This window comes from Scyliorhinus torazame, chromosome 5, assembly GCF_047496885.1.
Source record: "Scyliorhinus torazame isolate Kashiwa2021f chromosome 5, sScyTor2.1, whole genome shotgun sequence".
NCBI lineage: Eukaryota > Metazoa > Chordata > Chondrichthyes > Carcharhiniformes > Scyliorhinidae > Scyliorhinus > Scyliorhinus torazame.
In genome coordinates, this window is record NC_092711.1 from 96,137,227 (window position 1) to 96,164,391 (window position 27,165).

A 27,165-nucleotide genomic window follows, 5' to 3' on the forward strand; every position below is an offset into this window, starting at 1 on the left:
TAGCCCCCCCCCCCCCGCAACGGCTCTCTGCACTAGCCCCCACCCAACGGCTCTCTGCACTCTCCCCCCTCGCCCCTGGCTCTCTGCGCTCCAACCCCCCCGGCTTCCTGCACTAGCCCCCCCCCCCCGGCTCTCTGCACTCCCCCCCCGCTCTCTGCACTTCCCCCCCCCCTCCCCGCCGCTACCTGCACTCCCCCCCCTCTCTGCAGTCCCCCCCCCCCCCGCTCTCTGCACTCACCCCCCCCCCCGGCTCTCTGCACTCCCCACCCCCCCCGGCTCTCTGCAACCCCCCCACTCGGCTCATTGCAACCCCCCCCCCCCCCCGGCTCACTGCAACCCCCCCGCCCGGCACTCTGCACTCGCCCTCCGGCTCTCTGCTCTCCCCCCCCCCCCCCTCCCCCGCCCCCGCCCGCCCGGCTCTCTGCTCTCCTCCCCGCTCCCGGCTCTCTGCAGTCACTCCGGCCGGCTGCTCTCCCCGGCCACACGGCTCTCTGCACTCCCCCCACCCCCCCAGCTCACTGCCACCCTCTGCTCTCTGCCACCCCCCCCCCCGCGCTCTGCCAACCCCCTCCTCTCTCTGCACTCCCCCCCCCCGCTCTGTGCCCCCCATCGCTCTCTGCCCCCCTCCACGCTCTCTGCACGCCCCCTCCCGCTCTCTGCACTCCCCCCCCCGCTCTCTGCACTTCCCCACGCCGCTCTCTGCACTCCCCCCCCCCCGCTCTCTGCACTTCCCCCCCCCCCTCTCTGCACTCCCCTCCCCCCTCCGCTCTCTGCACTCCCCCCCCCGCTCTCTGCAATTCCCCCCGCCGCTCTCTGCACTTCCCCACGCCGCACCCTGCACTCCCCCCCCCCCGGTCTCTGCATATGACCCCCCCGCTCTCTGCACTTCCCCCCCAGCGCTCCCTGCACTCCCCCCCCCCCGCGCTCTCTGCATTCCGCCCCCCCCGCTCTATGCACTTCCCCCCCCCCCGCTCTATGCACTCCCCCCCCCCCGCTCTCTGCACCCCCCCCTCCGCTCTCTTGTCTCCCCCCCCCCCCCGCTCTATGCACCCCCCCCCCCCGCCCCCGACTCTCCGCACTCCCCCCCGCCCCCGGCTCTCTGCACTCCATCCCCCCCACCCCCCGCCACGGCTCTCTGCACTCCCTCCCGGCTCTCTGCACTCACCCCCCCCCCCCGGCCCCCGGCTCTCTGCACTCCCCCACCCCGCTCTCTGCACTTCCCCCCCCGCCGCTCCCTGCACCCCCCCCCCCCGCTCTCTGCAGACCCCCCCCCCGCCCTCTGCACTCACCCCCCCCCCCGCCCTCTGCACTCACCCCCCCCCCCACCTCGGCCCCCGGCTCTCTGCACTCCCCCCCCCGCGCCCGGCTCTCTGCACTAGCCCCCCCCCACCCCCACCGGCTCTCTGCGCTCTCCCCCCCCCCGCCCCTGGCTCTCTGCACTCCACCCCCCCCCCGGCTCTCGGCACTCCCCCCCCCCCGGCTCTCTGCACTCCCCTCCCCCCCCTGCTCCCGGTTCTCTGCAGTCCCCCCCCCCCGGCTCTCTGCACTCCCCCCGCCCCCGGCGCTCTGCACTCCCCCCCGTCCCCGGCTCTCTGCACTAGCCCCCCCCCCCCCCTCAACGGCTCTCTGCACTAGCCCCCACCCAACGGCTCTCTGCACTCTCCCCCCTCGCCCCTGGCTCTCTGCGCTCCAACCCCCCCGGCTTCCTGCACTAGCCCCCCCCCCCCGGCTCTCTGCACTCCCCCCCCGCTCTCTGCACTTCCCCCCCCCCCTCCCCGCCGCTACCTGCACTCCCCCCCCCTCTCTGCAGTCCCCCCCCCCCCCGCTCTCTGCACTCACCCCCCCCCCCCCCGGCTCTCTGCACTCCCCACCCCCCCCCGGCTCTCTGCAACCCCCCCACTCGGCTCACTGCAACCCCCCTCCCCCCGGCTCACTGCAACCCCCCCCCCCCGGCTCTCTGCAACACCCCCCCCGGCTCTCTGCACTCCCCCGCCTCCTGCTCTCTGCACTTCCTCCCCCCGCCCCCGGCTCTCTGCACTCACCCCCCCCCCGCCCCCGGCTCTCTGCACTCACCCCCCCCCCGCCCCCGGCTCTCTGCACTCCCCCCCCGGCTCTCTGCCCCCCCCCGGCTCTCTGCCCGCCCCCCCGGAGCACTGCCCCCCCCCGGCTCTCTGCCCCCCCCGGCTCTCTGCCCCCCACCCGGCTCCCTGCCCCCCCCCCGGCTCTCTGCCCCCCCCTGCTCCCCCCTGCCCCCCCCTGCCTCCCCCGGCTCTCTGCCCCCCCCCCCCCGCTCTCTGCCCTCCCCCCGGCTCGCTGACCCCCCCCCCCCGGCTCTCTGCCCCCCCCCCGGCTCTCTGCCCCCCCCCGGGCTCTCTGCCCCCCCCCGGCTCTCTCCCCCCCCCCGGCTCTCTGCCCCCCCCCGGCTCTCCACCCCTCCCCCGGCTCTCTGGTCCCCCCGGCTCTCTGGTCTCCCCGGCTCTCTGCCCCCCCCGGCTCTCTGCCACCCCCGGCTCTCTGCCCCCCCCCCGGCTCTCTGCCCCCCCCCCCACGGCTCTCTGCCCCCCCCCCGGCTCTCTGCCCCCCCCGGCTCTCTGCCCCCCCCGGCTCTCTGCCCACCCCCCGGCTCTCTGCCCCCCCCCCCGGCTCTCTGCCCCCCCCCCGGCTCTCTGCCCCCCCCCCCGGCTCTCTGCCCCCCCCCCGCTCTCTGCCCCCCCCCCCGGCTCTCTGCACTCCCCCGGCTCTCTGCTCCCCCCGGCTCTCTGCCCCCACCCGACTCTCTGCCCCCCCGGCTCTCTGCCCCCCCCGGCTCTCTGCCCCCCCCGGCTCTCTGCCCCCCCCGGCTCTCTGCACCCCCCCGGCTCTCTGCACCCCCCCCGGCTCTCTGCCCCCCCCATGCTCTCTGACCCCCCCCCCCCGGCTCTCTGCCCCCGCCCCCCCCGTCTCTCTGCCCCCGCCGGCTCTCTGCCCCCCCCCCGGCTCTCTGCCCCTGCGCCCCCCCGGCTCTCTGCCCCCCCCCGGCTCTCTGCTCCCGCCGGCTCTCTGCCCCCCCGGCTCTCTGCCCCCCCGGCTCTCTGCCCCCCCCCCGGCTCTCTGCCCCCCCGGCTCTCTGCCCCCCCGGCTCTCTGCCCCCCCCCCCGGCTCTCTTCCCCCCCCGGCTCTCTGCCCCCCCGGGCTCTCTGCCCCCCCCGGGCTCTCTGCCCCCCCCCCCGCCCGGCTCTCTGCCCCCCCCGCCCGGCTCTCTGCCCCCCCCCGGCTCTCTGCCCCCCCCCGGCTCTCTGCCCCTCCCCCTGGCTCTCTGCCCCTTCCCCCCCGGCTCTCTGCCCCCCCCCCACGGCTCTCTGCCCCCCCCCCGGCTCTCTGCCCCCCCGGCTCTCTGCCCCTTCCCCCCCTGCTCTCTGCCCCCCCACCGGCTCTCTGCCCCCGCCCCCCCGGCTCTCTGCCCCCCCCCCGGCCCTCTGCCCCCCCCCGGCTCTCTGCACCCCCCCCGGCTCTCTGCACCCCCCCGGCTCTCTGCCCACCCTGCCCGGCTCTCTGCCCCCCCCAGGCTCTCTGCCCCCACACGGCTCTCTGCCCCCCCCGGCTCTCTGACCCGCCCCCCCGGCTCTCTGCCCCTCCCCCCGGCTCTCTGCCCCTTCCCCCACGTCTCTCTGCCCCCCCCCGGCTCTCTGCCCCCACCCCCCCGGCTCTCTGCCCCCCCCCGGCTCTCTGCCCCCCCCCGGCTCTCTGCCCCCCCTCCGGCTCTCTGCCCCCCCGGGCTCTCTGCCCCCCCCCCCGCCCGGCTCTCTGCCCCCCCCGGCTCTCTGCCACCCCCCCCGGCTCTCTGGCCCTCCCCCCGGCTCTCTGCCCCTTCCCCCCCGGCTCTCTGCCCCCCCCCCGGCTCTCTGCCCCCACCCCCCCCGGCTCTCTGCCCCCCCCGGCTCTCTGCCCCTTCCCCCTCGGCTCCCTGCCCCCCCCGGCTCTCTGCCCCCCCCGGCTCTCTGCCCCCCCCGGCCCTCTGGCCCCCCCACCCCGGCTCTCTGCACCCCCCTCGGCTCTCTGCCCACCTTGCCCGGCTCTCTGCCCCCCCCCAGGCTCTCTGCCCCCCCCCGGCTCTCTGACCCCCCCCCCCGGCTCTCTGCCCCCCCCCCCGGCTCTCTGACCCTCCCCCCGGCTCTCTGCCCTTCCCCCCCGGCTCTCTGCCCCCCCCCCGCCCGGCTCTCTGCCCCCACCGCCCCGGCTCTCTGCCCCCCCCGCCTCTCTGCCCCCCCCCGGCTCTCTGCCCCGCCCCGGCTCTCTGCCCCCCCCCCCAGCTCTCTGCCCCCCCCCCCAACCCGGCTCTCTGACCCCCCGGCTCTCTGACCCCCCCCCGGCTCTCTGCCCCCCCCGGCTCTCTGCCCCCCCCGGCTCTCTGCCCCCCCCCGGCTCTCTGCCCCCCCCCCCCCCCGGGCTCTCTGCCCCACCCCGCCCGGCTCTCTGCCCCCCCCGGCTCTCTGCCCCCCCCCCCGGCTCCCTGCACCCCCCCCGGCTCTCAGCCCCTCCCCCCGGCTCTCTGCCCCTTCCCCCCCGGCTCTCTGCACCCCCGGCTCTCTGCCCCCACCCCCCGGCTCTCTGCCCCACCCCCGGCTCTCTGCCCCTTCCCCCCCGGCTCTCTGCCCACCCCCCGGCTCTCTGCCCCCCCCCGGCTCTCTGCCCCCCCCCCCCCGGCTCTCTGCCTCTGCCCCCGGCTCTCTGCCCCCCCGGCTCTCTGCCACTCCCCCCGGCTCTCTGCCTCTGCCCCCGGCTCTCTGCCCCTTACCCCGGCTCTCTGCCCCTTACCCCGGCTCTCTGCCCCTTACCCCGGTGCTCTGCACTTTCCACCTGCTCTCTCCCCTCCTTTCACCTCTCCGGCCTTTTTGCAGCACTCTGTGCGTTCCGCTGCATCTCTGTCATTTATTCCCAACTCTGCCTTTTCGCCGCCTCTTTGCTCTTCTCCCCGCTCCGGCGCTTTCTCTGGGCTCTGTGTTTTTCCCCCAGGCTCTCCACACTTTCCTCCGGGTCCCGGCAATCCCGTGTCATGCAGCCGCAATCTCGCTCCAATTCTCTCGTTGCAGATGCTCCCTTGCCGGTTGCCTGGGCATGAGTGAGTGCGGGTGAGTGAGTAACTGAGTGAGGGTAGGAGACTGAGTGCGGGTGAGTGAGTAACTGAGTGAGGGTAGGAGAGTGAGTGCGGGTGAGTGAGGAACTGAGTGAGGGTAGGAGAGTGAGTGCGGGTGAGTGAGTAACTGAGTGAGGGTAGGAGAGTGAGTGTGGGTGAGTGAGTAACTGAGTGAGGGTAGGAGAGTGAGTGCGGGTGAGTGAGTAACTGAGTGAGGGTAGGAGAGTGAGTGCGGATGAGTGCGTAACTGAGTGAGGGTAGGAGATTGAGTGCAGGTGAGTGAGTAACTGAGTGAGGGTAGGAGAGTGAGTGCGGGTGAGTGAGTAACTGAGTGAGGGTAGGAGAGTGAGTGCGGGTGAGTGAGTAACTGAGTGAGGGTAGGAGAGTGAGTGCGGGTGAGTGAGTAACTGAGTGAGGGTAGGAGAGTGAGTGCGGATGAGTGCGTAACTGAGTGAGGGTAGGAGAGTGAGTGCAGGTGAGTGAGTAACTGAGTGAGGGTAGGAGAGTGAGTGTGGGTGAGTGAGTAACTGAGTGAGGGTAGGAGAGTGAGTGCGGGTGAGTGAGTAACTGAGTGAGGGTAGGAGAGTGAGTGTGGGTGAGTGAGTAACTGAGTGAGGGTAGGAGAGTGAGTGCGGGTGAGTGAGTAACTGAGTGAGGGTAGGAGAGTGAGTGCGGGTGAGTGAGTAACTGACTGAGGGTAGGAGAGTGAGTGTGGGTGAGTAACTGAGTGAGGCCAGGAGAGTGAGTGCGGGTGAGTGAGTAACTGAGTGAGGGTAGGAGAGTAAGTGCGGGTGAGTGAGTAACTGAGTGAGGGTAGGAGAGTGAGTGTGGGTGAATGAGTAACTGAGTGAGGGTAGGAGATTGAGTGTGGGTGAGTGAGTAACTGAGTGAGCATAGGAGAGTGAGTGCGGGTGAGTGAGTAACTGAGTGAGGGTAGGAGTGTGAGTGCGGGTGAGTGAGTAACTGAGTGAGGGTAGGAGAGTGAGTGCGGGTGAGTGAGTAACTGAGTGAGGGTAGGAGAGTGAGTGCGGGTGAGTGAGTAACTGAGTGAGGGTAGGAGAGTGAGTGCGGGAGAGTGAGCAACTGAGTGAGGGTAGGAGAGTGAGTGTGGGTGAGTGAGTAACTCAATGAGGGTAGGAGAGTGAGTGTGGGTGAGTGAGTAACTGAGTGAGGGTAGGAGAGTGAGTGCGGGTGAGTGAGTAACTGAGTGAGCATAGGAGAGTGAGTGCGGTTGAGTGAGTAACTGAGTGAGCATAGGAGAGTGAGTGCGGGTGAGTGAGTAACTGAGTGAGGGTAGGAGAGTGAGTGCGGGTGAGTGAGTAACTGAGTGAGGGTAGGAGAGTGAGTGCGGGAGAGTGAGCAACTGAGTGAGGGTAGGAGAGTGAGTGTGGGCGAGTGAGTAACTAAATGAGGGTAGGAGAGTGAGTGTGGGTGAGTGAGTAACTGAGTGAGGGTAGGAGAGTGAGTGTGGGTGAGTGAGTAACTGAGTGAGGGTAGGAGAGTGAGTGCGGGTGAGTGAGTAACTGAGTGAGGGTAGGAGAGTGAGTGTGGATGAGTGAGTAACTGAGTGAGGGTAGGAGAGTGAGTGTGGGTGAGTGAGTAACTGAGTGAGGGTAGGAGAGTGAGTGTGGGTGAATGAGTAACTGAATGAGGGTAGGAGAGTGAGTGAGGGTGAGCGAGTAACTGAGTGAGGGTAGGAGAGTGAGTGCGGGTGAGTGAGTAACTGAGTGAGGGTTGGAGAGTGAGTGCGGGTGAGTGAGTAACTGAGTGAGGGTAGGAGAGTGAGTGCGGGTGAGTGAGTAACTGAGTGAGGGTAGGAGCGTGAGTGCGGGTGAGTGAGTAACTGAGTGAGGGTAGGAGAGTGAGTGCGGGTGAGTGAGAAACTGAGTGAGGGTAGGAGAGTGAGTGTGGGTGAGCGAGTAACTGAGTGAGGGTAGGAGAGTGAGTGCGGGTGAGTGAGTAACTGAGTGAGGGTAGGAGAGTGAGTGTGGGTGAGCGAGTAACTGAGTGAGGGTAGGAGAGTGAGTGCGGGTGAGTGAGTAACTGAGTGAGGGTTGGAGAGTGAGTGCGGGTGAGTGAGTAACTGAGTGAGGGTAGGAGAGTGAGTGCGGGTGAGTGAGTAACTGAGTGAGGGTAGGAGCGTGAGTGCGGGTGAGTGAGTAACTGAGTGAGGGTAGGAGAGTGAGTGCGGGTGAGTGAGAAACTGAGTGAGGGTAGGAGAGTGAGTGTGGGTGAGTGAGTAACTGAGTGAGGGTAGGAGAGTTAGTGTGGGTGAGTGAGTAACTGAGTGAGGGAAGGAGAGTGAGTGCGGGTGAGTGAGTAACTGAGGGAGGGTAGGAGAGTGAGTGCGGGTGAGTGAGTAACTGAGTGAGGGTAGGAGAGTGAGTGTGGGTGAGTGAGTAACTGAGTGAGGGTAGGAGAGTGAGTGCGGGTGAGTGAGTAACACCGGCTGTGTACAGTCAGACTGCAGTGTAGATCACTGGGCAGCTGCTTTAATACTTTCAGTAACCCTGGCTGTGTACAGTCAGACTGCTGTGTAGGTCACTGGACAGCTGCTTTAATACCTTCAGTAATCCCGGCTGTGTACAGTCAGACAGCAGTGTAGATCACCGGGCAGCTGCTTTAATACTTTCAGTAACACCGGCTGTGTACAGTCAGACAGCAGTGTAGATCACTGGGCAGCTGCTTTAATACTTTCAGCAACACCGGCTGTGTACAGTCAGACAGCAGTGTAGATCACTGGGCAGCTGCTTTAATACTTTCAGTAACACCGGCTGTGTACGGTCAGACAGCAGTGTAGATCACTGGGCAGCTGCTTTAATACTTTCAGTAACACCGGCTGTGTAAAGTCAGACAGCAGTGTAGATCACCGGGCAGCTGCTTTAATACTTTCAGTAACACCGGCTGTGTACAGTCAGACAGCAGTGTAGATCACTGGGCAGCTGTTTTAATACTTTCAGTTACACCGGCTGTGTACAGTCAGACAGCAGTGTAGATCACTGGACAGCTGCTTTAATACTTTCAGTAACACCGGCTGTGTAAAGTCAGACAGCAGTGTAGATCACCGGGCAGCTGCTTTAATACTTTCAGTAACACCGGCTGTGTACAGTCAGACAGCAGTGTAGATCACTGGACAGCTGCTTTAATACTTTCAGTAACACCGGCTGTGTACAGTCAGACAGCAGTGTAGATCACTGGGCAGCTGCTTTAATACTTTCAGCAACACCGGCTGTGTACAGTCAGACAGCAGTGTAGATCACTGGGCAGCTGCTTTAATACTTTCAGTGACACTGGCTGTGTAAAGTCAGACAGCAGTGTAGATCATTGAGCAGCTGCTTTAATACTTTCAGTAACACCGGTTGTGTAAAGTCAGACAGCAGTGTAGATCACTGGGCAGCTGCTTTAATACTTTCAGTAATACGGGCTGTGTAAAGTCAGCCAGCAGTGTAGATCACTGGACAGCTGCTTTAATACTTTCAGTAACACTGGCTGTGTAAAGTCAGACAGCAGTGTAGATCACTGGGCAGCTGCTTTAATACTTTCAGTAACACCGGCTGTGTACGGTCAGACAGCAGTGTAGATCACTGGGCAGCTGCTTTAATACTTTCAGTAATACGGGCTGTGTAAAGTCAGACAGCAGTGTAGATCACTGGACAGCTGCTTTAATACTTTCAGTAATACGGGCTGTGTAAAGTCAGACAGCAGTGTAGATCACTGGACAGCTGCTTTAATACTTTCAGTAATACGGGCTGTGTAAAGTCAGACAGCAGTGTAGATCACTGGACAGCTGCTTTAATACTTTCAGTAACACGGGCTGTGTACAGTCAGACAGCAGTGTAGATCACTGGGCAGCTGCTTTAACACTTTCAGTAACACCGGCTGTGTACAGTCAGACAGCAGTGTAGATCATTGGGCAGTTGATTTAATGCCGCTGTAATTTCATTTTGCAAAACAATGAGAACTGGAACATTCTTGCAAGACGTTTCTATTCATTTACGGGATGAGGGCGGCGTTGGTTAGTCCAACATGCATTGCCCATCCCTAATTGTAATTGCCTTTCAGAAGGTGGTGGGGAGCTGCCTTATTGAACCGCTGCAGGCCTTGAGATGTAGGTACACCCACTGTGCTGTTAGGGAGCGAGTTCCAGGATGTTGCCTCAGCGACAGTGAAGGAACAGCAATATATTTCCAAGTTAGGGTGGTGAGTGACTTGGAGGGGCGTCTTCAGGTGGCGGAGTTCCAAGTATCTGCTGCTCTTGTCCTTCTAGATGGTAGTGGTCGTGGGTTTGGACTGTGTTGTCTTAGGAACCTTGGTGAGTTACTGCAGTGCATCTTGTAGACGGCACACACGGCTGCCACTGGTCATTGGTGATGGAGGGTTTGAATGTGTGTGGAAGGGGTAGCAATCAAGCGGGCTGCTTTGTCCTGGATGGTATTGAGCTTCTTGAGTGTTGTTGGAGTTGCACTCATCCAGGTAAGTGGGGAGCATTCCATCACACTCCTGACTTGTGCCTTGTAGATGGTGGACAGGCTTTGGTGGTGTGGGGGGGGGGGGCGGTCGTGGGGTCAGGAGGTGAGTTACTCGCCGGAGGATTCCTGGCCTTTGACCTGCCCTGGTAGCCGCAGTAATAATGTGACTAGTCCAGTTCAGTTTCTGATCAATGGTAACCCCAGGATGTGATTATGGGGGATTCGGCGATGGTGATGCCATTGAATGTCAAGGGGTGATGGTTAGATCCTCTTTGTAGGAGGTGGTCATTTCCTGGCACTTGGGTGGCACGAATGTAACTTGCCACTTGTCAGCCCAAGCCTGGATATTGTCTAGGCACGGTAGCATAGTGGTTAGCACAGTTGCTTCCCAGCTCCAAGGTCCCATGTTCGAATCCCGGCTTGGATCACTGTCTGTGCGGCGTCTGCACGTTCTCCCCGTGCAAACGTGGGTTTACCCCGGGTGCTCCGGTTTCCTCCCACAGTCCAAAGATGTGCGGGTTAGGTGGATTGGCAATGCTAAATTGCCCTCAATGTCCAAAAAAGATTAAGTGGGGGTTACGGGGACAGGGTAGATACGTGGGCATGAGTGCGGTGCTCTTTGTAAGGGCCGGTGCAGACTCGATTGGCCGGATAGCCTCCTCCTGCACTGTAACTTCTATGATCTATGATCTAGCTCTTGCTGCATTTGGACATGGACTGCTTCATTATGTGAGAAGTAATAAATGGTGCTGAACATTGTGTAGTCATCCGCAAACATCCCCACTTCTGACCTTATGATGGAAGGCAGGTGATTGATAAAGCAGCATAAGATGGTTGGGCCCAGGACACTACCTTGATGAACTATTGCAGTGATGTCCTGGAGTTGAGAGGATTAACCTCCAACTCCCAGTTAATGGATTTTCCTTTTTAAAGTGGGAATTTTAGACCGTAAAATTATTTTAATATTGTGTCAGAGATAGTGTGTGTTTTTATTCATTCTTGTGATGTCGGCGTCCCTGGCTCGGTCAGCGTTTATTTTCCATCCCTAATTGCCCTTGAGAAGGTGATGGTGAGCTTCCTTCTTGAACTTCTGCAGTCCATGTGGTGTTAGGGAGATTGTTGGAAAATTTTGAATCAGCGAAAGTGAAGGTATGGTGATATATTTCAAAGTCATTTGATGAGTGGCTTGAAGGGAACTTCCAGTTGGTGGTGTTGCCATGTATCTGCTGCCCTTGTCCAGGTGGCTGCTGTTGTGGGGTTGTAAGGTTCTGCCTAAGGAGCCATGACGAGTTCCTGCAGAGCATGTTGTCGGTGTTATAGACTGCTGCCAGTGTTCCTCAGTGGTCGAGGGAGTGATTGGTTGTCGATGGTGTGCCAATCAAGTGGGCTGATGTTGAGGTTTTGAGTGTTGTTGGAGCTGCACTCATCCAGACAAGTGGAGAGCATTCCATCACACTCCTGAATCGTGCCTTGCAGATGGTGGACGGGCTTTGGGACGCCAGGGGGTGTTTTGTTGCAGGATTCCGAGTCTCTGACCTGTTATCACAGCCACACAGTATATATGGCTGGCCCAGTTCAGTGTATATGGCTGGTCCAGTTCAGTTTATATGGCTGGTCCAGTTCAGTTTATATGCCTGGTCCAGTTCAGTGTATATGACTGATCCAGTTCAGTGTATATGGCCGGTCCAGTTCAGTGTATCTGGCCGGTCCAGTTCAGTGTATATGGCCGGTCCAGTTCAGTGTATATGGCCGGTCCAGTTCAGTGTATATGGCTGGTCCAGTTCAGTGTATATGGCTGGTCCAGTTCAGTTTATATGACTGGTCCAGTTCAGTGTATATGACTGGTCCAGTGACGTGTGTATGGCTGGTCCAGGTCAGTTTATATGGCTGGTCCAGTTCAGTGTATATGGCTGGTCCAGTTCAGTTTATATGGCTGGTCCAGTTCAGTCTATATGACTGGTCCAGTTCAGTTTATGTGACTGGTCCGGTTCAGTGTATATGGCTGGTCCAGTTCAGTGTATATGACTGATCCAGTTCAGTTTATATGGCTGGTCCAATTCAGTGTATATGGCTGGTCCTGTTCAGTTTATATGACTGATCCAGTTCAGTGTATATGGCCGGTCCAGTTCAGTGTATATAATGAAACTGAGATGATTGACCTCCAACGACCAACCATAATCTTTGCTCTCGGTATGACTCCTACCAGAATGAATTGTCCCCCTGATTCCCATTGACTGCAGTTTGGGCTCCTTGATGCAACACTGATTCAAACGTTGCCTTGATGTTAGGAACAGTCACAATCAGCTGGTCCAGTTCAGTGTATATGGCTGGTCCAGTTCAGTTTCTGGTCAATGGTAAGCAGTAGATTCAGCGATGGTAATTCCATTGAATGACAAGGGGTGATCATTCGATCTTCTCTTATTTGAGATGTCCATTGCCTGCACTTGTCTTATGCGAATGTTAATTGTCAGCCTCAAGCCTGGATATCATCCAGATCTTGCTGCATTTAGTCATGGTCTGCTTCAGTAACTGCGGAGTCGTGAATGGTGCTGAACATGAGTCAACATCCCCACTTCTGAATTTATGATGGGTGGAAGGCCATTGACGAAGCAGCTAAAGGTGGTCGACCCGACCTTGAGGAACATCTGCAGTGATGACCTGGAACTGAGATGATTGACCTCCAACGACCAACCATAACCTTTGCTCTCGGTATGACTCCTACCAGAATGAATTGTCCCCCTGATTCCCATTGACTGCAGTTTGGGCTCCTTGATGCAACACTGATTCAAAAGTTGCCTTGATGTTAGGAACAGTCACAATCAGCTGCCTGTGAAATTGTGTGCCTGTGTTCCTGGGTATGTGTATCCCTGCTTGTGTGTTCCTAGGATTCCTGTGTGTGTTTGTGTGTGTGACCATCTGTATGTGTCCCTATGTGTGTTCCTGTGTGTGTCTGTCTGAGTGTGTGTGCGCTCCTGAGCACGTGTGTGTGTTTCCGTGTGTGTGTATGAGTATGAGTGCCTGTGTGTTCCTGTGTTGTTTGTCTCAGTGTGCGTGGTGAGCGTATGTGTGTGTTCCTGTGTGTTTGCCCCTTTGTGTGCGTTCCATTATTGTGTCTGTGTACATGTATGTGAGCATATATGTGTGTTCCTGTGTGTGTGAGCGAGAGAGAGTATGTGTGTGTATGTGAGAGAGGTGTGTGAAAGAGAGTAAAACAGTGTGCAAGAGAGAGTTTCTGTGTGAGTGTGTGAGAGGGGATGTGTGTGTGAGAGAGTAGAGAGCATGTGAGTGAGTGCCTGAGAGAGCGAAGAGAGAGAGAGAGAGTGTGTTTGTGTGTGTGAGAGAGAGAGAGACCGTGGCCGGGATTCTCCGAGCCCGTGCCGGGTCGGAGAATCAACTGTGACGTGGACATTTCGCGCCTCGGCGGCGCCGGTCAGGGGCCATTGAAAGAGGCCATTGAAAGAGGCCCTCCGTGGCGATTCTCCGCGGTCCACAGGCCGAATTCCCGCCGAGTTCCGCCAGTCCCGCCAGCATGGTTCCAACCTGGTACCACGCGGCGGAGACTTGGACCCGCGGTAGCCGTACTGGTGATGGAGGGGGAGGGGGGGGAGGGGGGGGGGGAGAGTGGCAGACCCCGGGGGTGGGGGGCCTCCACGATGTCCAGGACCGCAATCTGGAGTGGTCTGTGTGTGGCAGAGAGTGACAGAGCAGAATGTGCGGCATGTTTGTGTGTTTCTGAGAGAACGTGTGAGTGTTCCAAAAGAACCTGGCCGGGATTTTCCAAATGTGTTGACGACGGCCTAAACACCAGAATGTTTCATGCCGGCGTCAACGGCCCTCTTGGCCCAGCGATTCAGCGGCCCTCAGGGGGCCAGACGCCGTGCAACATTCTGGATCCCCACGCTGAAGGAGGTAGGCCACTCCAGATCGCGGGCGCCCGCCCATCGGTAGCCTCCGATCGCGGGCCTGGACGTCGGGAAGGCCCCTCGGAGTCTGATTCCCCCCCCCCCCCCCACCCCCACGGCAGCAGGTCCGAGCTCCCGCTGGGTGCTACCAGGTTGTAACAACGGCGACGGGACTCGGCAGAACTCGGCCGGTCGACTGTGGAGGATCGCCACGGGGTGTCTTTCAACGGCTCCGACTGGCGTCGCATCGACTGCACGGGCGAGATTCTCCGACCCCCTGCCGGGTCGGAGAATCGCCGGGGGCTGGCGTGAATCCCGCCACCGCCAGTTGCCGAATTCTCCACCACAGGAGATTCGGCGGGGCCGGGAATCACGCTGCGCCGGTTGGTGCCCCCACCCCACCCCCCTGCTATTCTCCGGCCCAGATGGGCCGATGTCCCGCCGCTAAAATGCCTGTCATGCCGGCGTAGATTAAACCACCTACCTTACCGGCGGGACAAGGTGGCGCGGGCGGGCTCCGGGGTCCTGGGGAGGGGGGCGCGGGGCAATCTAGCCCCGGGGGGTGCCCCCATGGTGGTCTGGCCCGCGATCGGGGCACACCAATCCGCGGGCGGGCCTGTGCTCTGGGGGCACTCTTTCCCTTCCGCCTTCGCCATGGTCTCTACCATAGACATAGACATAGACATCGAATTTACAGTGCAGAAGGAGGCCATTTGACCCATCGAGTCTGCACCGGCTCTTGGAAAGAGCACCCTACCCAAGGTCAACACCGCCACCCTATCCCCATAACCCAGTAACCCCACCCAACACTAAGGGAAATTTTGGACACTAAGGGAATTTATCATGGCCAATCCACCTAACCTGCACATCTTTGGACTGTGGGAGGAAACCGGAGCACCCGGAGGAAACCCACGCACACACGGGGAGGATGTGCAGACTCCACACAGACAGTGACCCAAGCCGGAATCGAACCTGGGACCCTGGAGCTGTGAAGCAATTGTGCTATCCACAAGGCTACCGTGCTGCCCCTGGCCCTACCGCCTGTACCACGGCGGAGGTGGAAGAGACTCCCTCCACTGCGCATGCGCTGGAATGCCGTCAGCGGCCGCTGACGCTCCCGCGCATGCGCCGCCCGGAGATGTCATTTCCGCGCCAGCTGGCGGGGCACCAAAGGCCTTTTCCGCCAGCTGGTGGGGCGGAAATTCGTCCAGCGCAGGCCTAGCCCCTTAAGGTTGGGGCTCGGCCCCTATGATGTGGAGCATTCCGCACCTTTGGGGCGGCGCAATGCCCGACTGATTTGCGCTGATTTGGGCGGCAGTCGGTGGACATCGCGCCATTTCCGGAGAATTTCGCCCCACATGCGCGACTGGCGCCGATTCTCCGGTTGTCGCAGAATCGCATCACGCGTCGGAGTGGCGTGGCGTGAATTTTCTGCGTCACTGCCAATTCTCCGAACGGGCGCGGGCTTGGGGAGTCCCGGCCATGTGTGTGTTTGAGTCAAAGAATGTGTGTTTTCGAGATTGTGTATGTCCCAATGTTTGTGTGTGTGTGTCTGTGATATAGAATGTGTGAGAAAGAGGTGCTTGTGTGAGTTTATGTATGTGTGTGAGAGAGTGTGCATGTTTGAAAGAGAGAGATTGTGTGTGAGAGAGACATGTGACACAGTGTGCATGAAAGAGAGAGCTTGTGAGAGATGTATGTGTGTGGCAGGGTGCGTATGTGTGTGTCTGTGGAAGTATGTGTCATAGAAAGGGGAGGTATTCTCCGCTGTCAGGATTCTCCATTGCGCCGACAGCCCAGGGATTTTCCGACGGCATGGGGATGCCCACAATGAGGAATGCCATTGACAGGCTGGCGAGATGGAGAATCCCGGGGTGGGGGGGGGGGGGGAGGGAGGGGGGGTGCTGCACCAGAAATCTGGGGCGTCATTCTCCGCCGGCGGGAGTCTACGTTTTGCCGGCGCCCAGGGGATTCCCGACGGCGTGGGGCTGCCCCACAATGGGAAACCCCATTGACCGGCCGGTGTAACGGAGCATCCCGCCGGCGGGTCGGGGCAGAAATGTGGCGGGGCGGGATGGAGAATTTCGCCCCTGGGGCGCGATTCTCCACTCCCACACCGGTTGGGAGAATCGCCTGGGCCGCCAAAAGTTCTGGGGACGTTGGTCCGACGCCCTCCCGCGATTCTCCCAAGCAGCAGGAATGGCCCGGTCGAGTTTCGCGGGCTGCAGGCCGGAGAATCGCCGGAGACACGCAAAATGGCGATTCTCCGGCACCCCCGCTATTCTGAGGCCCGGATGGGCCGAGCGGCCAGGCCAAAACGGCGGGTTCCCCCCGGCGCCGTCCACACCTGGTCGCTGCAGTCGTGGGCGGTGCATGAACGCTGGGGGGGGGGGGGGGCGGCCTGTGGGGGGGCGAGGGGGGATCCTGCACCGGGCTTCACCTGGAATGTGGGGTGGCCCGCGATCGGTGCCCACCGATCGTCGGGCCATCCTCTCTGAAGGAGGACCTCCTTCCTTCCGCGGCCCCGCAAGATCCGTCCCCCATCTTCTTGCGGGGCGGATTTAGAGAGGACGACAACCACGCATGCGCGGATGATGCCCTTTATGCGGTGCCTGCCGCGTCATCTATGCGGCGCCACTTTTACACGGGCGACAAGGCCTGGCGCGTGTAGATGACGCGGCCCCGATACTGGCCCATTGTCAGGGCCTGAATCGGTCGGGACCGGGGCTGTTCCACGCCGTCGTGAACCTCGACGGCGTTCACGACGGCGCGGCCACTTCGGCGTGGGGGTATAGAATCCCGCCCATTGTGTGTGAGATTATGGGCGAAATTCTCCCCCAACGGCGCGATGTCCGCCGGCTGGCGCCAAAAACGGCACCAATCAGACGGGCATCGCGCCGGCCCAAAGGTGCGGAATGCTCCGCATCTTTGGCGGCCTAGCCCCAACATTGAGGGGCTAGGCTGACGCCGGAGGGACTTCCGCCCCGCCAGCTGGCGGAAATGGCGTTTGTTGCCCCGCCAGCTGGCGCGGAAATGCGGCGCATGTGCGGGAGCGTCAGCGGCCGCTGAAAGTTTCCCGCGCATGCGCAGTGGGGAGAGTTACTTCCGCCTCCGCCATGTTGGAGGCCGTAGCGGAGTTGGAAGGGAAAGAGCGCCTCCACGGCACAGGCCCGCCCGCGGATCGGTGGACCCTGATCGCGGGCCAAGCCACCGTGGGGGCACCCCCCGGGGTCAGATCGCCCCGCCCCGCCCCCCAGGACCCCGGAGCCCGCCCCCGCCGCCTGGTCCCACTGGTAAATACCAGGTTTGATTTACGCCGACGGGACAGGCAATTTCTGGGCGGGACTTCGGCCCTTCCGGACCGGAGAATTGAACGGGGGGTCCCGCCAACCGGCGCGGCCCGATTCCCGCCCCCGCCCAATCTCCGGTACCGGAGACTTCGGCGGGGGCGGGATTCACTGCGACCAACGGCCATTCTGCGACCCGGCGGGGGGGTTGGAGAATGACGTCCTACGTGTGTGAGAGAATTAATTTGTTTGAGCATGTGTGAGAGTGTGTGTTTGAAAGAGCGAGAGTATGTATGTTTTTCTGTCTGTGAGAGGGTGTGATTGAGAATGTGCATGTTTGTGGGTGTGTAAGAGGGATAGAGTGAGAGAGAGAGAGTGTGTATGTGTTTGTGAATGTGTGTTTGAAAGAGCGAGAGTATGTATGTTTTTCTGTCAGTGAGAGGGTGTGATTGAGAATGTGCATGTTTGTGGGTGTGTAAGAGAGATAGAGTGAGAGAGAGAAAGTGTGTATGTGTTTGTGAGAGCGAGGGAGAGAGAATATGTGAATGCTTGTGTAATCCTTTGTATTTGGGGTGAGAGTGTGATGTGTGTAAGTGTCTGTCTGGCTCACATACTTTCAAAGTGAGAAGGGGTGAGTCAGTGAGCACAATAAACACCGTGGGCCATGGGTTGGACAAACATTTACAACTTTCACAGATATGTGGTCCACTGACCTTATGCCCTGTGTTGTGACCGAGTCGGGCAATTGGATCTCACACCAACTGTGATTTAAACAAAATAATTGAACAAAGTAATATTTTCAGATATTAGTTCATTCTGATGGTTATTTGGAACGGCAATCTCGTCATTGTCCATTTAAATTGTGAACATAACTTGCAGCCGCCTCTCAGATCATGACAGACGCTGCCCTCTGGAGCGTTACTCTCACTTCCTGATACTGTTTATTCTGAAATTGTGCTCAAGTTCAGGTCACTCATATTCAATGATTTTCCGATACTCAAAATGCTTCAAAACAATTTATTCATTCAAAATAATGCATTTTCTGAAATATTGTTGAAAAAATTGGTGTCATTTTACCCGAACAATGGAACAATATATTCCTGTATCTCTGGCCCGGGAACTCACAGCAAGTTAGTTCGACGTTGATTCAGTCTGTCTGACCTCTGCTGGAAAATACTCTCAGGCCAGGCACAGGTCACCTTATAATAATCTTTATTAGTGTCACAAGTCGGCTCCCCGCCCCCCCCCCCCCCCCCACCCCACCCCCCCCCAAAAAAAAATCACCTGTCTCCGGATGGAACGTAGAGGTTCAGCACTGCATTGATATAAAATGAAACACTCTCTGCATTGAGCATCAAGCATGGTCACCGTAAGCGGAAAGGCCAGAAGCAGGCTATTTGGCTCACCAAGTCCGCTCCGCCATTCAGTGAAATCCTGACTAATTTGAAATGATAATCATCAAATCCACTTTCCCGCCTTATCTGCAAGTCGGGTTTGTGATTGAATAATTTCCACTTTCCTCAATGAGATTTGGGCAGCAAGGTAGCACAAGTGGATAGCAGTGTGGCTTCACAGCGCCAGGGCCCCAGGTTCGATCCCCCACTGTCTGTGCAAAGTCTGCACGTTCCCCCTGTGTCTGCGTGGATTTCCTCCGTGTGCTCCGGTTTCCTCCCACAGTCCAAAGACGTGCAGGTTAGGTGGATTGGCCATGCTAAATTGCCCTTAGAGACCAAAAAGGTTAGGAGGGGTTATTGGGTTACGGGGACAGGGTGGAAGTGAGGGCTTAACTGGGTCGGTGCAGACTCGAGGGGTCGTATGGCCTCCTTCTGCACTGTATGTTCTAAAAAAAAAAAAGAGTGAAACACCAAAATACTCAAGGAATTCTGGACTGTCCAGGAAAAAGCCACATTGTCCCCTGATTTTACATTCACCCTCACCATCAGCGTAAAACAGTGTGTACAATATAGAAGATGCACTGCAGCAACTCGCCAAGGCTCCTTCGAAAGCACCTTCCAAACCTGCAGCTTCTATCACCGAGAAGGACAAGGGCAGCAGATGCATGGGTGCACCAACAAGACTGCAAGTTCCCGTCCAAGACACTCACCATTCTGATTTGGAAGTATACCGTCATTCCTTCACTGTCGCCGAGTCCAAATTCTGGAACTCCCTCCCTGACAAAATTGAGGATATACCTCCACTACATGGACTGCAGCTATTTAAGGATGCTTCACATCAAAACTTTCCCAAGGGACAATTAGGCATATATAATAAATTCTGACCTTGCCAGCCCCTCTAAAATCCTAAAATAGGATTAAAAATAAAATGCAAAGGGATTTCTCCCTACACTTCCCTATTAAATAGATCAAGGACTGCTATTATGCAGAATATAATCTCTCTCTACATTCCCTTATCGAACATTCCTAAGACCGAGAAATGACTGCATAAAAATCAACTAAATCTGGATTATTTCTGACTGTAACAAACTAGGTGAGAAATCTCCTTTCTGAGTCGTCTCGTCAAACATCAAGTAAAAGTTTCACATATCACACAGATACAAGCTTCATTGAAGAAATTGCACTCCCTGAAATATCGGAGAAGGAAGCAGAAGGTTTCCAACCAGTCAGGAAGATTGCTGATCCCAGCACAGTGGCCACGCACACAGAACCTGAATAGACTCAAATGGTGCAACAACCGAGTTCTGTGCAGATCTATTCAATCTGCCAATGCCATTCTAATTGATCAATGGTAAACTTCCGACAACAATAATTCAGTGACTTATTTGAAATTAAACTGACATTAATTTCAAAACTCCATTCGACTTCCAGCTAAATCTCGATAATTGGACAAAATGTAGTTTTCCTGAAAATTAGCAGATTAAATATTACAGATTCAGGCAGATTAATGTTTGTAACAGAGACTCAGTGACAGGGTGAGAATTAGACAAACCAGGAAATATTCACATGTACAATCTAAAAATATAATTAAATGTAATCAGCTAAATAATCAGGACCAAACACATTATTGAGCTGAACACAGCAGTGTAAAGAAATGTATCGTTTCCTAAATTCATTTCATATTATTAAAACTCTCTAAAAAAAACATTCCATCTGTTGCCCGACAATATACATCTCAATTATAGCAGGTCATTTATGTTGAATTAATTCTCACTAATATTATATTTTAAGTTATTGTTAATTGTCAGCTAATTCTTTATCAGATTATCTGTACTATATAATAAATATAATAAAAATAGCTTTCAATCATCCATAAATTATTTCTACCCAGATCTTTGTGAAATAATTGGGGTTTAATTAAATCAATCTGACAATCAAACAATGTTGAACAATAAACTTCAAATTACAAGATGAAAACATCTTAACATTTACTTGACTCTTTTCACATTTTAATTTTTTATTCTTTTACTCCAAGTTCCCCTGTTCCACCTACAAATGTGTCAAATATGCGCCTTTCTGGACGTGTTAATAAATCATAAACTCCATCTATTCCCGGAGAGTAACAGGTATAACGAGAGCAGCTCAGTAATATTTGTTCAAATCATTTACAAAACTGACCCATTATAAGCAAGTGGAGTCGAGATTTTTTTGTTCAATTCAGTATTTAATAAGATTTAAGCAGAAAGCTAAGATTTTTTCTTTCCTATCATCTGTTCTTCCTATAATTCTATCGTGTGTACAGCACAGCTTTGGGAGACAAGATGTTATTATTAAATTCAAAGTTACTGTTAACCTTTTGTAACTCAATAAATCGGGTTGACATTCAAGCTTTTACTTTTCAATCTCTTGTCATATGCAATCAGAACTTTCCAGCAATAAAAATAAAATCATCGGAACAATTCCTTGATTGCCAGTGACTTCCACACTTCAAAAAACTGTTCAAGATTAGATTGGTGATAATTTTCTCGCTATCCAACTACAAATTACAGTGAAGGAATAATATGTTTGCAGCTGCACAGAAATAATACAACAACTGGAATTACAAAGTATTTCCAGCAGAGAAACCTGTCCGGTCATGCTAACTGAGCGCAGTGCACAGTGGGGTTGTGAAAGGTGATTGGTAATGAATGATATTAATATAAAATATTCTTTGGTTAATATGGAGTTATATCACCGCATTACAATTACTTGAATTATATCAATGTTACTTTCCAATTTGCAAACTTGTTTATTGAGCAGTTCTATGTTCAGAATGGGTGTTGTCAGCCATGATTTCGTTAAATCTGGAAGCGTCAGTTAAAATTACAAAATGCATCAAGATATCTTTATTATATTATTTTCTTAAACATACATGTTTGCTCCCTTTTAATCGTATTTAAGCATTTTGAAACACCTAGACTGTTTGAATTCAACCAGAAAACGTGTATCTGCGCAATGTCACCGAGTTTAACAATGCAGAAACAATGCAGAAACGCTAAACCGTTTCACTGGTTCTAATCATTTAGAGTCACCGAGATACACAATCTCCTCAGCAGAAAAAAAACGCTAAATCACATCAATGAAGGACTGAAACCAGTTTCATGAGAAGGAGCTCAATTCTACATGAACATGATCAAACTTAACATTTCAAAAACATCTCAATATCGCATCTAGAAAACTAGCTGGTCACTAAATGTATGAATTATTAACCTAAACAGAAATCTGGAATAATAGCAGAAGCATTGCGAGGAGCTGGAACATTAACAACAAACTAACATTGACATTTTAGCACATTTTTTTCTATTGGGTCATATTTCAAACATATTTAAATGCTTTTAATGTTTGCAGTAGATGGTAAAAGCTGCAACCATCAGATGTTACCGAGATTAAATATTGCACAAACGGCAACTGTGATTGCAACAACCTGTGCTCGGAAAGGATTTGGCGTAAATCATGGCTTAGTTTAAGATGTAATTTTCACTTTTTTTTCAAGATGCACTAACAGTTTCCCTGTTCTCTGCCTACAATCATGCGGCAAGCAGTTTCAAACGCGTAGACTGCTTGAATTCAATCACAAAACGTGTAACCGTTCAGTGTCACCGAGTTGATACAATACAGACCGTTTCACAAATTTTCCTACTCAAAGTCATCCAAAAATATTTCTCAGCAGGAAAACACTAAATCACATCAGTGAAGGAGTGAAACATGATAAAGAAGCAATTTAATTCTACAAACACTTCCAACAGAATCAAATGTAACATTGCAAGAAAATCTGAAATCTCGAACACACCAAATCCCCATGTCACCAAATGAATGAAGAGTTAAACTAAACAGAAAACTTGAATAATAACATCAGCATTTTCCGTCAGCGGAACATGTGCGATAAGATAATACAGAAACTTTAGAACATTTTGCTAATATTGGGTTAGATCTCCAACACTTGTGCAGATGGAAGTACAAACTGCAGATATTAGATAGAACCGAGATTAAACATCATAAAAACAGACGTTCTGTATTTAAAGTAACCCAACCACACAGTATTCTCAGCAAATAAGCACCAGGTTACAGCAACCAGGGACTGAATCCCTCAGCAGCATCTTTTTGTAAAAAAAGAACCGCGGGATTCTGTAACCCCTTTCCAGCAGAATCAAATGAAACATTGGAACAACATCTCAATACATGATCCACCAAAACACATGTCAGTGAACGAATGGGTTTTGAAAATGGAGAAAAATATAAAACAATAACTTTAATAAAACAGTGAGTAAATAATTGAACGGTTCTTACCTGCAGTCACCGTCACCATGGTCCCCTGTCCCCAGTGTGCGAACCAGTACCCTTTGGCGTCATATCCAGTACAGTAATAGATGGCGGTGTCTTCGGTCTTCAGATTCGTAATGGACAAAGCGAAGATGTTGTTCGAAAGGTCTTTGGATGCAGTGAATCGGCTCTCAATCCCTGAGGCGTAGTACTTGTTAGATGAAGTATAGAAGCTAACCAGCCATTCCAGCCCCTGTCCGGCAACCTGCCGGATCAAGCTCATCCATGTGGTGCCAAGACTGAGCCCGCCGGATTTACAGGTCAGTGTCAGGGAGCCTCCGGGACGCCCGCTCTCTGCCTCTGGCTGAGTCAACACAACCTCCGACTGGACACCTGTAAAAATATATCAAAAAGCCCGAGGATTAATGCTGGTGAAATGATTGGTGACTCTGGAACAGTCCAGAGAGAGACTAACACTGAGACAGTAACAGTGAGAGACTTGGACAATAAAAACTACTCACGGGATAAGAAGGTCAGCAACAAACTGAGAGAAATGGCCCACCTCATCCTTCTGGTCATTTGGGGGAAATGGTTGTGTCAGGAACTCAGTGAACAAACCAGCTCCCGAACTGTTGGATTCGGGTCCCAGTGAGCGGCATTTAAATACCCGGCAGAAGGGGGCGAGTTTCCAGGCGCCGCCTGTTGATTCCCTGGTGGAGGCGGCGACTTGATCCACGTCCCACCTTCCACTCCCCCAACAGAATGGACCCAGAGATTTACTATAGGTTATTATTAAAATGGACATTTATCTGTATCGGGATAGTGGTTTGTCTGAATAGATTCTCTGTAATGCCTCCATTGGCACTAATAACGAAATTACATGTGAGAATCTGTTACTAAAAACGAATCCCTTTGCAAATTAATTCGCTTTATTTCTGCACTCCAACATAAGAGAATGAACATAAACAGGTTAAATTATATTAACAGGGAATAAGTTGATTGTTTGCCTGATTTGCAAAACTCTGAGTCACTATCCCGTGAAAGCAATAAAGTATCATCAACAGAGGAATTCGCATCGATTTATGTAACTAAACGCGAGGCTTGACTAAAGTGATTCTATTTCCAGGGTGGATGGCTATCACTGTACAATCTGGGTCTGTGGAAAAGAAGAAGCACTCACATTATACAATGACACTACTTGCATTACGAACTGCCCTTGAGCCTAAAACAGTCCTGTGAACATCAGCGGTAAAATAAGCCCGCTCGCCTGATAATCAAGTTGACAGAGATACATTACATTTACATTAACAGTTGACAGATAAGTTAATGAATCGGAACGGACACGGCGATCAGCAGAGTTATCCTTCAGCATCCAAATCATTGCCGCTAATTTTATTGGCCACCGGCTGTCGAACATTCACTGGTGTTGGGAACACAGGATATCAGGACTTTGTGGAATATTACACAATATCACAGGAATAAATGTTTATTTTCCACTGAAGCAGGTCATGAACTGGTCATTTCTCCATTCATTGGCAGCAATGAGAGGGACTGTTAAATAATAATGGAAATCAGCACAAATTAAACTGTACAGAACACGGTGCTAATCAGGTATAAGAGACGCCTCCGTTTAAAGGAAGTCAACAACTCGGAGAATATTCTTGGAATCCCGGCGAGTTCAATGCAGTTTTCTTATTTTAAATTCATTTAATTTTATTTTTTGCAATTCCCCTCATCTTATTGGGCTTGTGGATTGGGTCCATCAAAACCACTCCCTCTCACTTCATTAGGTTCTTAACAAACGGACTTTAATAACTAGAGTAACCTTCACTCAGAACTAATATAAATTAAAGAGTATCTGGTCAGTTCGCTATTTTCCGATCATGTTTAGTCTCAGAATGAACAGAACATTCACTGAATATAAAACTGTCGATGAAATACCGTTTAAAACGCTTACTTCATGTGGGACTGAAATATTTTTTGTTTGAATGGATAAATCACATTTTATCCATTCATATTCAGGCCTATCTGCCCCACACAGCATTTGGCGGCAATCCAGCCGCCTGCAGTCAGCGATGCTCGAATGTCCAAAGTTGTTTACAGGAAACATCTGGATTTATTTTTTCAAAGATCTGTTTCCTCACTACTGACTGCCTGGTTGCAAGCCAACTTCAAACTCTTAACATTGTCAATGAGGACCATTTATAAACAAATCTACCCAGCAACAGTACTGGAGATCACTTTATGTTTTAAATTGTGAACCTATTTGAACTGCTCCCATCTCTAAGGAAAGAAGAGTTATCCAGCTTCCCTGACCCCTCTTAGCAGCAATATCCCGCTGGAGGATCTCTCCCACATCTCACAGCATTGTGATGGATGGATAGAAATACAAGCAGATTATCAGACAGAGGGTGCATTTTTTATTAGATAAACATGTACATTTATGTGCTTTTACCTTTATTCATGTGGGAATGTGGGACTCACTGGCAAGATCACCATGTGATCGCTGTCCCTAATTGCTCTTGAACTGAGTCGTTTGCTGGGCCAGCTCAGAAGGAACCGAAGAGTCAGACATCTTGCGGTCTGACTGGAGCCACATGTAGGTGAGACCAGGGAGGGATGTCAGATTTCCTTCATTGGTGAAGCAGAGGGGATTTCATGATTACCATTAGTATGTATCCCAGATTTATTATTTGAATTCAAATTCCTGCCAAGGTGGGATTTTCACCCAAGTCCCCACAGAATTAGCCTGGGCCTCTGGATTCCTGGTTCAATGACATTATTACTACACCACCATCTACTCAAAGTATAAAAGGGTAACTGCGTCGATACAGGGCTGAATAATAGTTGAATATTTTGAATGAGGAATCAGTGAATGATATTGATGGATTGAGCTATAGGTGGGTCTGAAAGATGATGTTCCACATTCTTATTTTTGTGCTTGACTACTTCGTAAATTGAAGTAGGTCCTTTAAAATGTGTGTCAGATTGATACATTCGGTCCTTCGAGCTGTTCTGGATGAATTTCATCCCCAGGCGATCAGGAACTAACGAGCGGGATGTCACTAAGAGGAGGCTGACGACCTTCCTCCGGTGCTGGGGATTCTTCACTGCTAGTAATGAATCTTCATCTCAAAGACAGAAAGCGGGAACATGATTACATTGAGGAGGGACGGTTGTAATATTTGGATCATGCAGTTATTTCATGAACTGGCAGGCCAAAATCAGAATGCAACAGTATTCTCGAAGACAGAGCTTCAAAGACTCTCAGAATCAAACACAACAGAGGTGGTATGCCCGGCTCTGGTATGATCAAAGGATGGAACATGGTCACATTCCCAAGGGATTTCCGTATGGAGAAGTAACCGGAACCACACATCGAGTGGGGAGGTCAATATTGCGCTTCAAGGATTCTACCAAGTATGACATGAAAGCCCTACGCCTAAAGATTGATGACCGCACTTGGGTGACACTAGCTGGCAGCTGATAAAAAGTAAGGACACTTCAAATGGGCTGCTGTGAACGACCACGGCCAGTGGATTTAGCGGCTCTGCAATAGACACATACAGAGAAAATAACAACCCACAATGACATTGCTAGCTTCATTTGCAGCATGTGTGTCAAACCTAACTCTGAAAAACCGCCCTCCTTCGTTATCAGCAAAGGCATCATACGAAAAAATAAATAAGAAGTGGAAGTGTATACTGTGAATCTCTTGGAAATAGAAGGTTACTTGTAATCTTTGTGAAATTCAATTGTACACAACATGATGTATTTCAAACAAACACACACACATAAATGCTTTCTCACATACACACACGCACAGAAACACATACATATACATACACCATCTCTCAGACAAACATTCTCTCTCTCCCCCCCCCCCCCCTCTTACACAAACACACACTCAAATTTCCCCCTTCAACTGAAGATCCCATATTGGTTTCCTGGGAGGCCTCAGAGACAATAACCCCAAACATCTTCCAGGTGGTATAATGAACCAATAAACACTCCAGAACACCATGTTTTCAAAAAATTCCCAAGGACTCCATACAGCGTCCTGGTAAGCAATCCTCCATTTCACAAAGATAAACAAAAATGTGTTACCAGGAATTGAGCCACTTTACTCTGGTGCTGACCTTAGATTTAGACTTATTCTCACCTGTACCGAGGTGCAGTGAAAAGTATTGTTCTCCATCCAGTCCAGGCACATCGTTCTGCACATAGAAAAACATAGGAGTTACGGTAAATACACAATGTAAGTACATAGACATCGGGTGAAACATAGTAGTGCTACAACAGTGGAAGATCCATAGAGGAATAAGTTCGGTCCATAAGAGGGCCGTTCAGGAGTTGGTAACAGCTGGCAAGAAGCTGTTTTGAAACTGTTAGAGCGTGCTGTCAGACTTTTGTATCTTCTGCCCGATGGAAGAGATTGGAAGAGAAAATAACCCGAGTGGGAGGGGTCTTTGATGAAGATGTCTGCTTTCCCAAGGCAGCGGGAGGTGCAGACAGAATGAATGGATGGGAGGTAAATTCACGTGATTGACTGGGCTGTATGCACAACTCTAGATTCTTAAGGCCATGGGTCGAGCAGTTGCCATAACAAGCTGTGATGCAGCCAGATGTGCGAGAATCAGCCACCAACACCTACAAATTGTTGCACCTTAAATGTGGCACGTCCCGGAGAAGGCCAAGTGA

General features: G+C 53.7%; 1 gene segment (V, D, J or C); it reads right to left on the bottom strand.

The window, feature by feature from the left end:
* Positions 1-23,084, bottom strand: part of LOC140419047 (Ig heavy chain C region-like) — a 39,612-nt gene extending 16,528 nt beyond the window's left edge. The window contains 2 exon segments of the C gene segment in view: positions 22,492-22,857; positions 22,986-23,084. Of these exon segments, the coding sequence occupies positions 22,492-22,857; positions 22,986-23,043 (424 nt within the window).
* Positions 23,085-27,165: the final 4,081 nt, after the last annotated feature.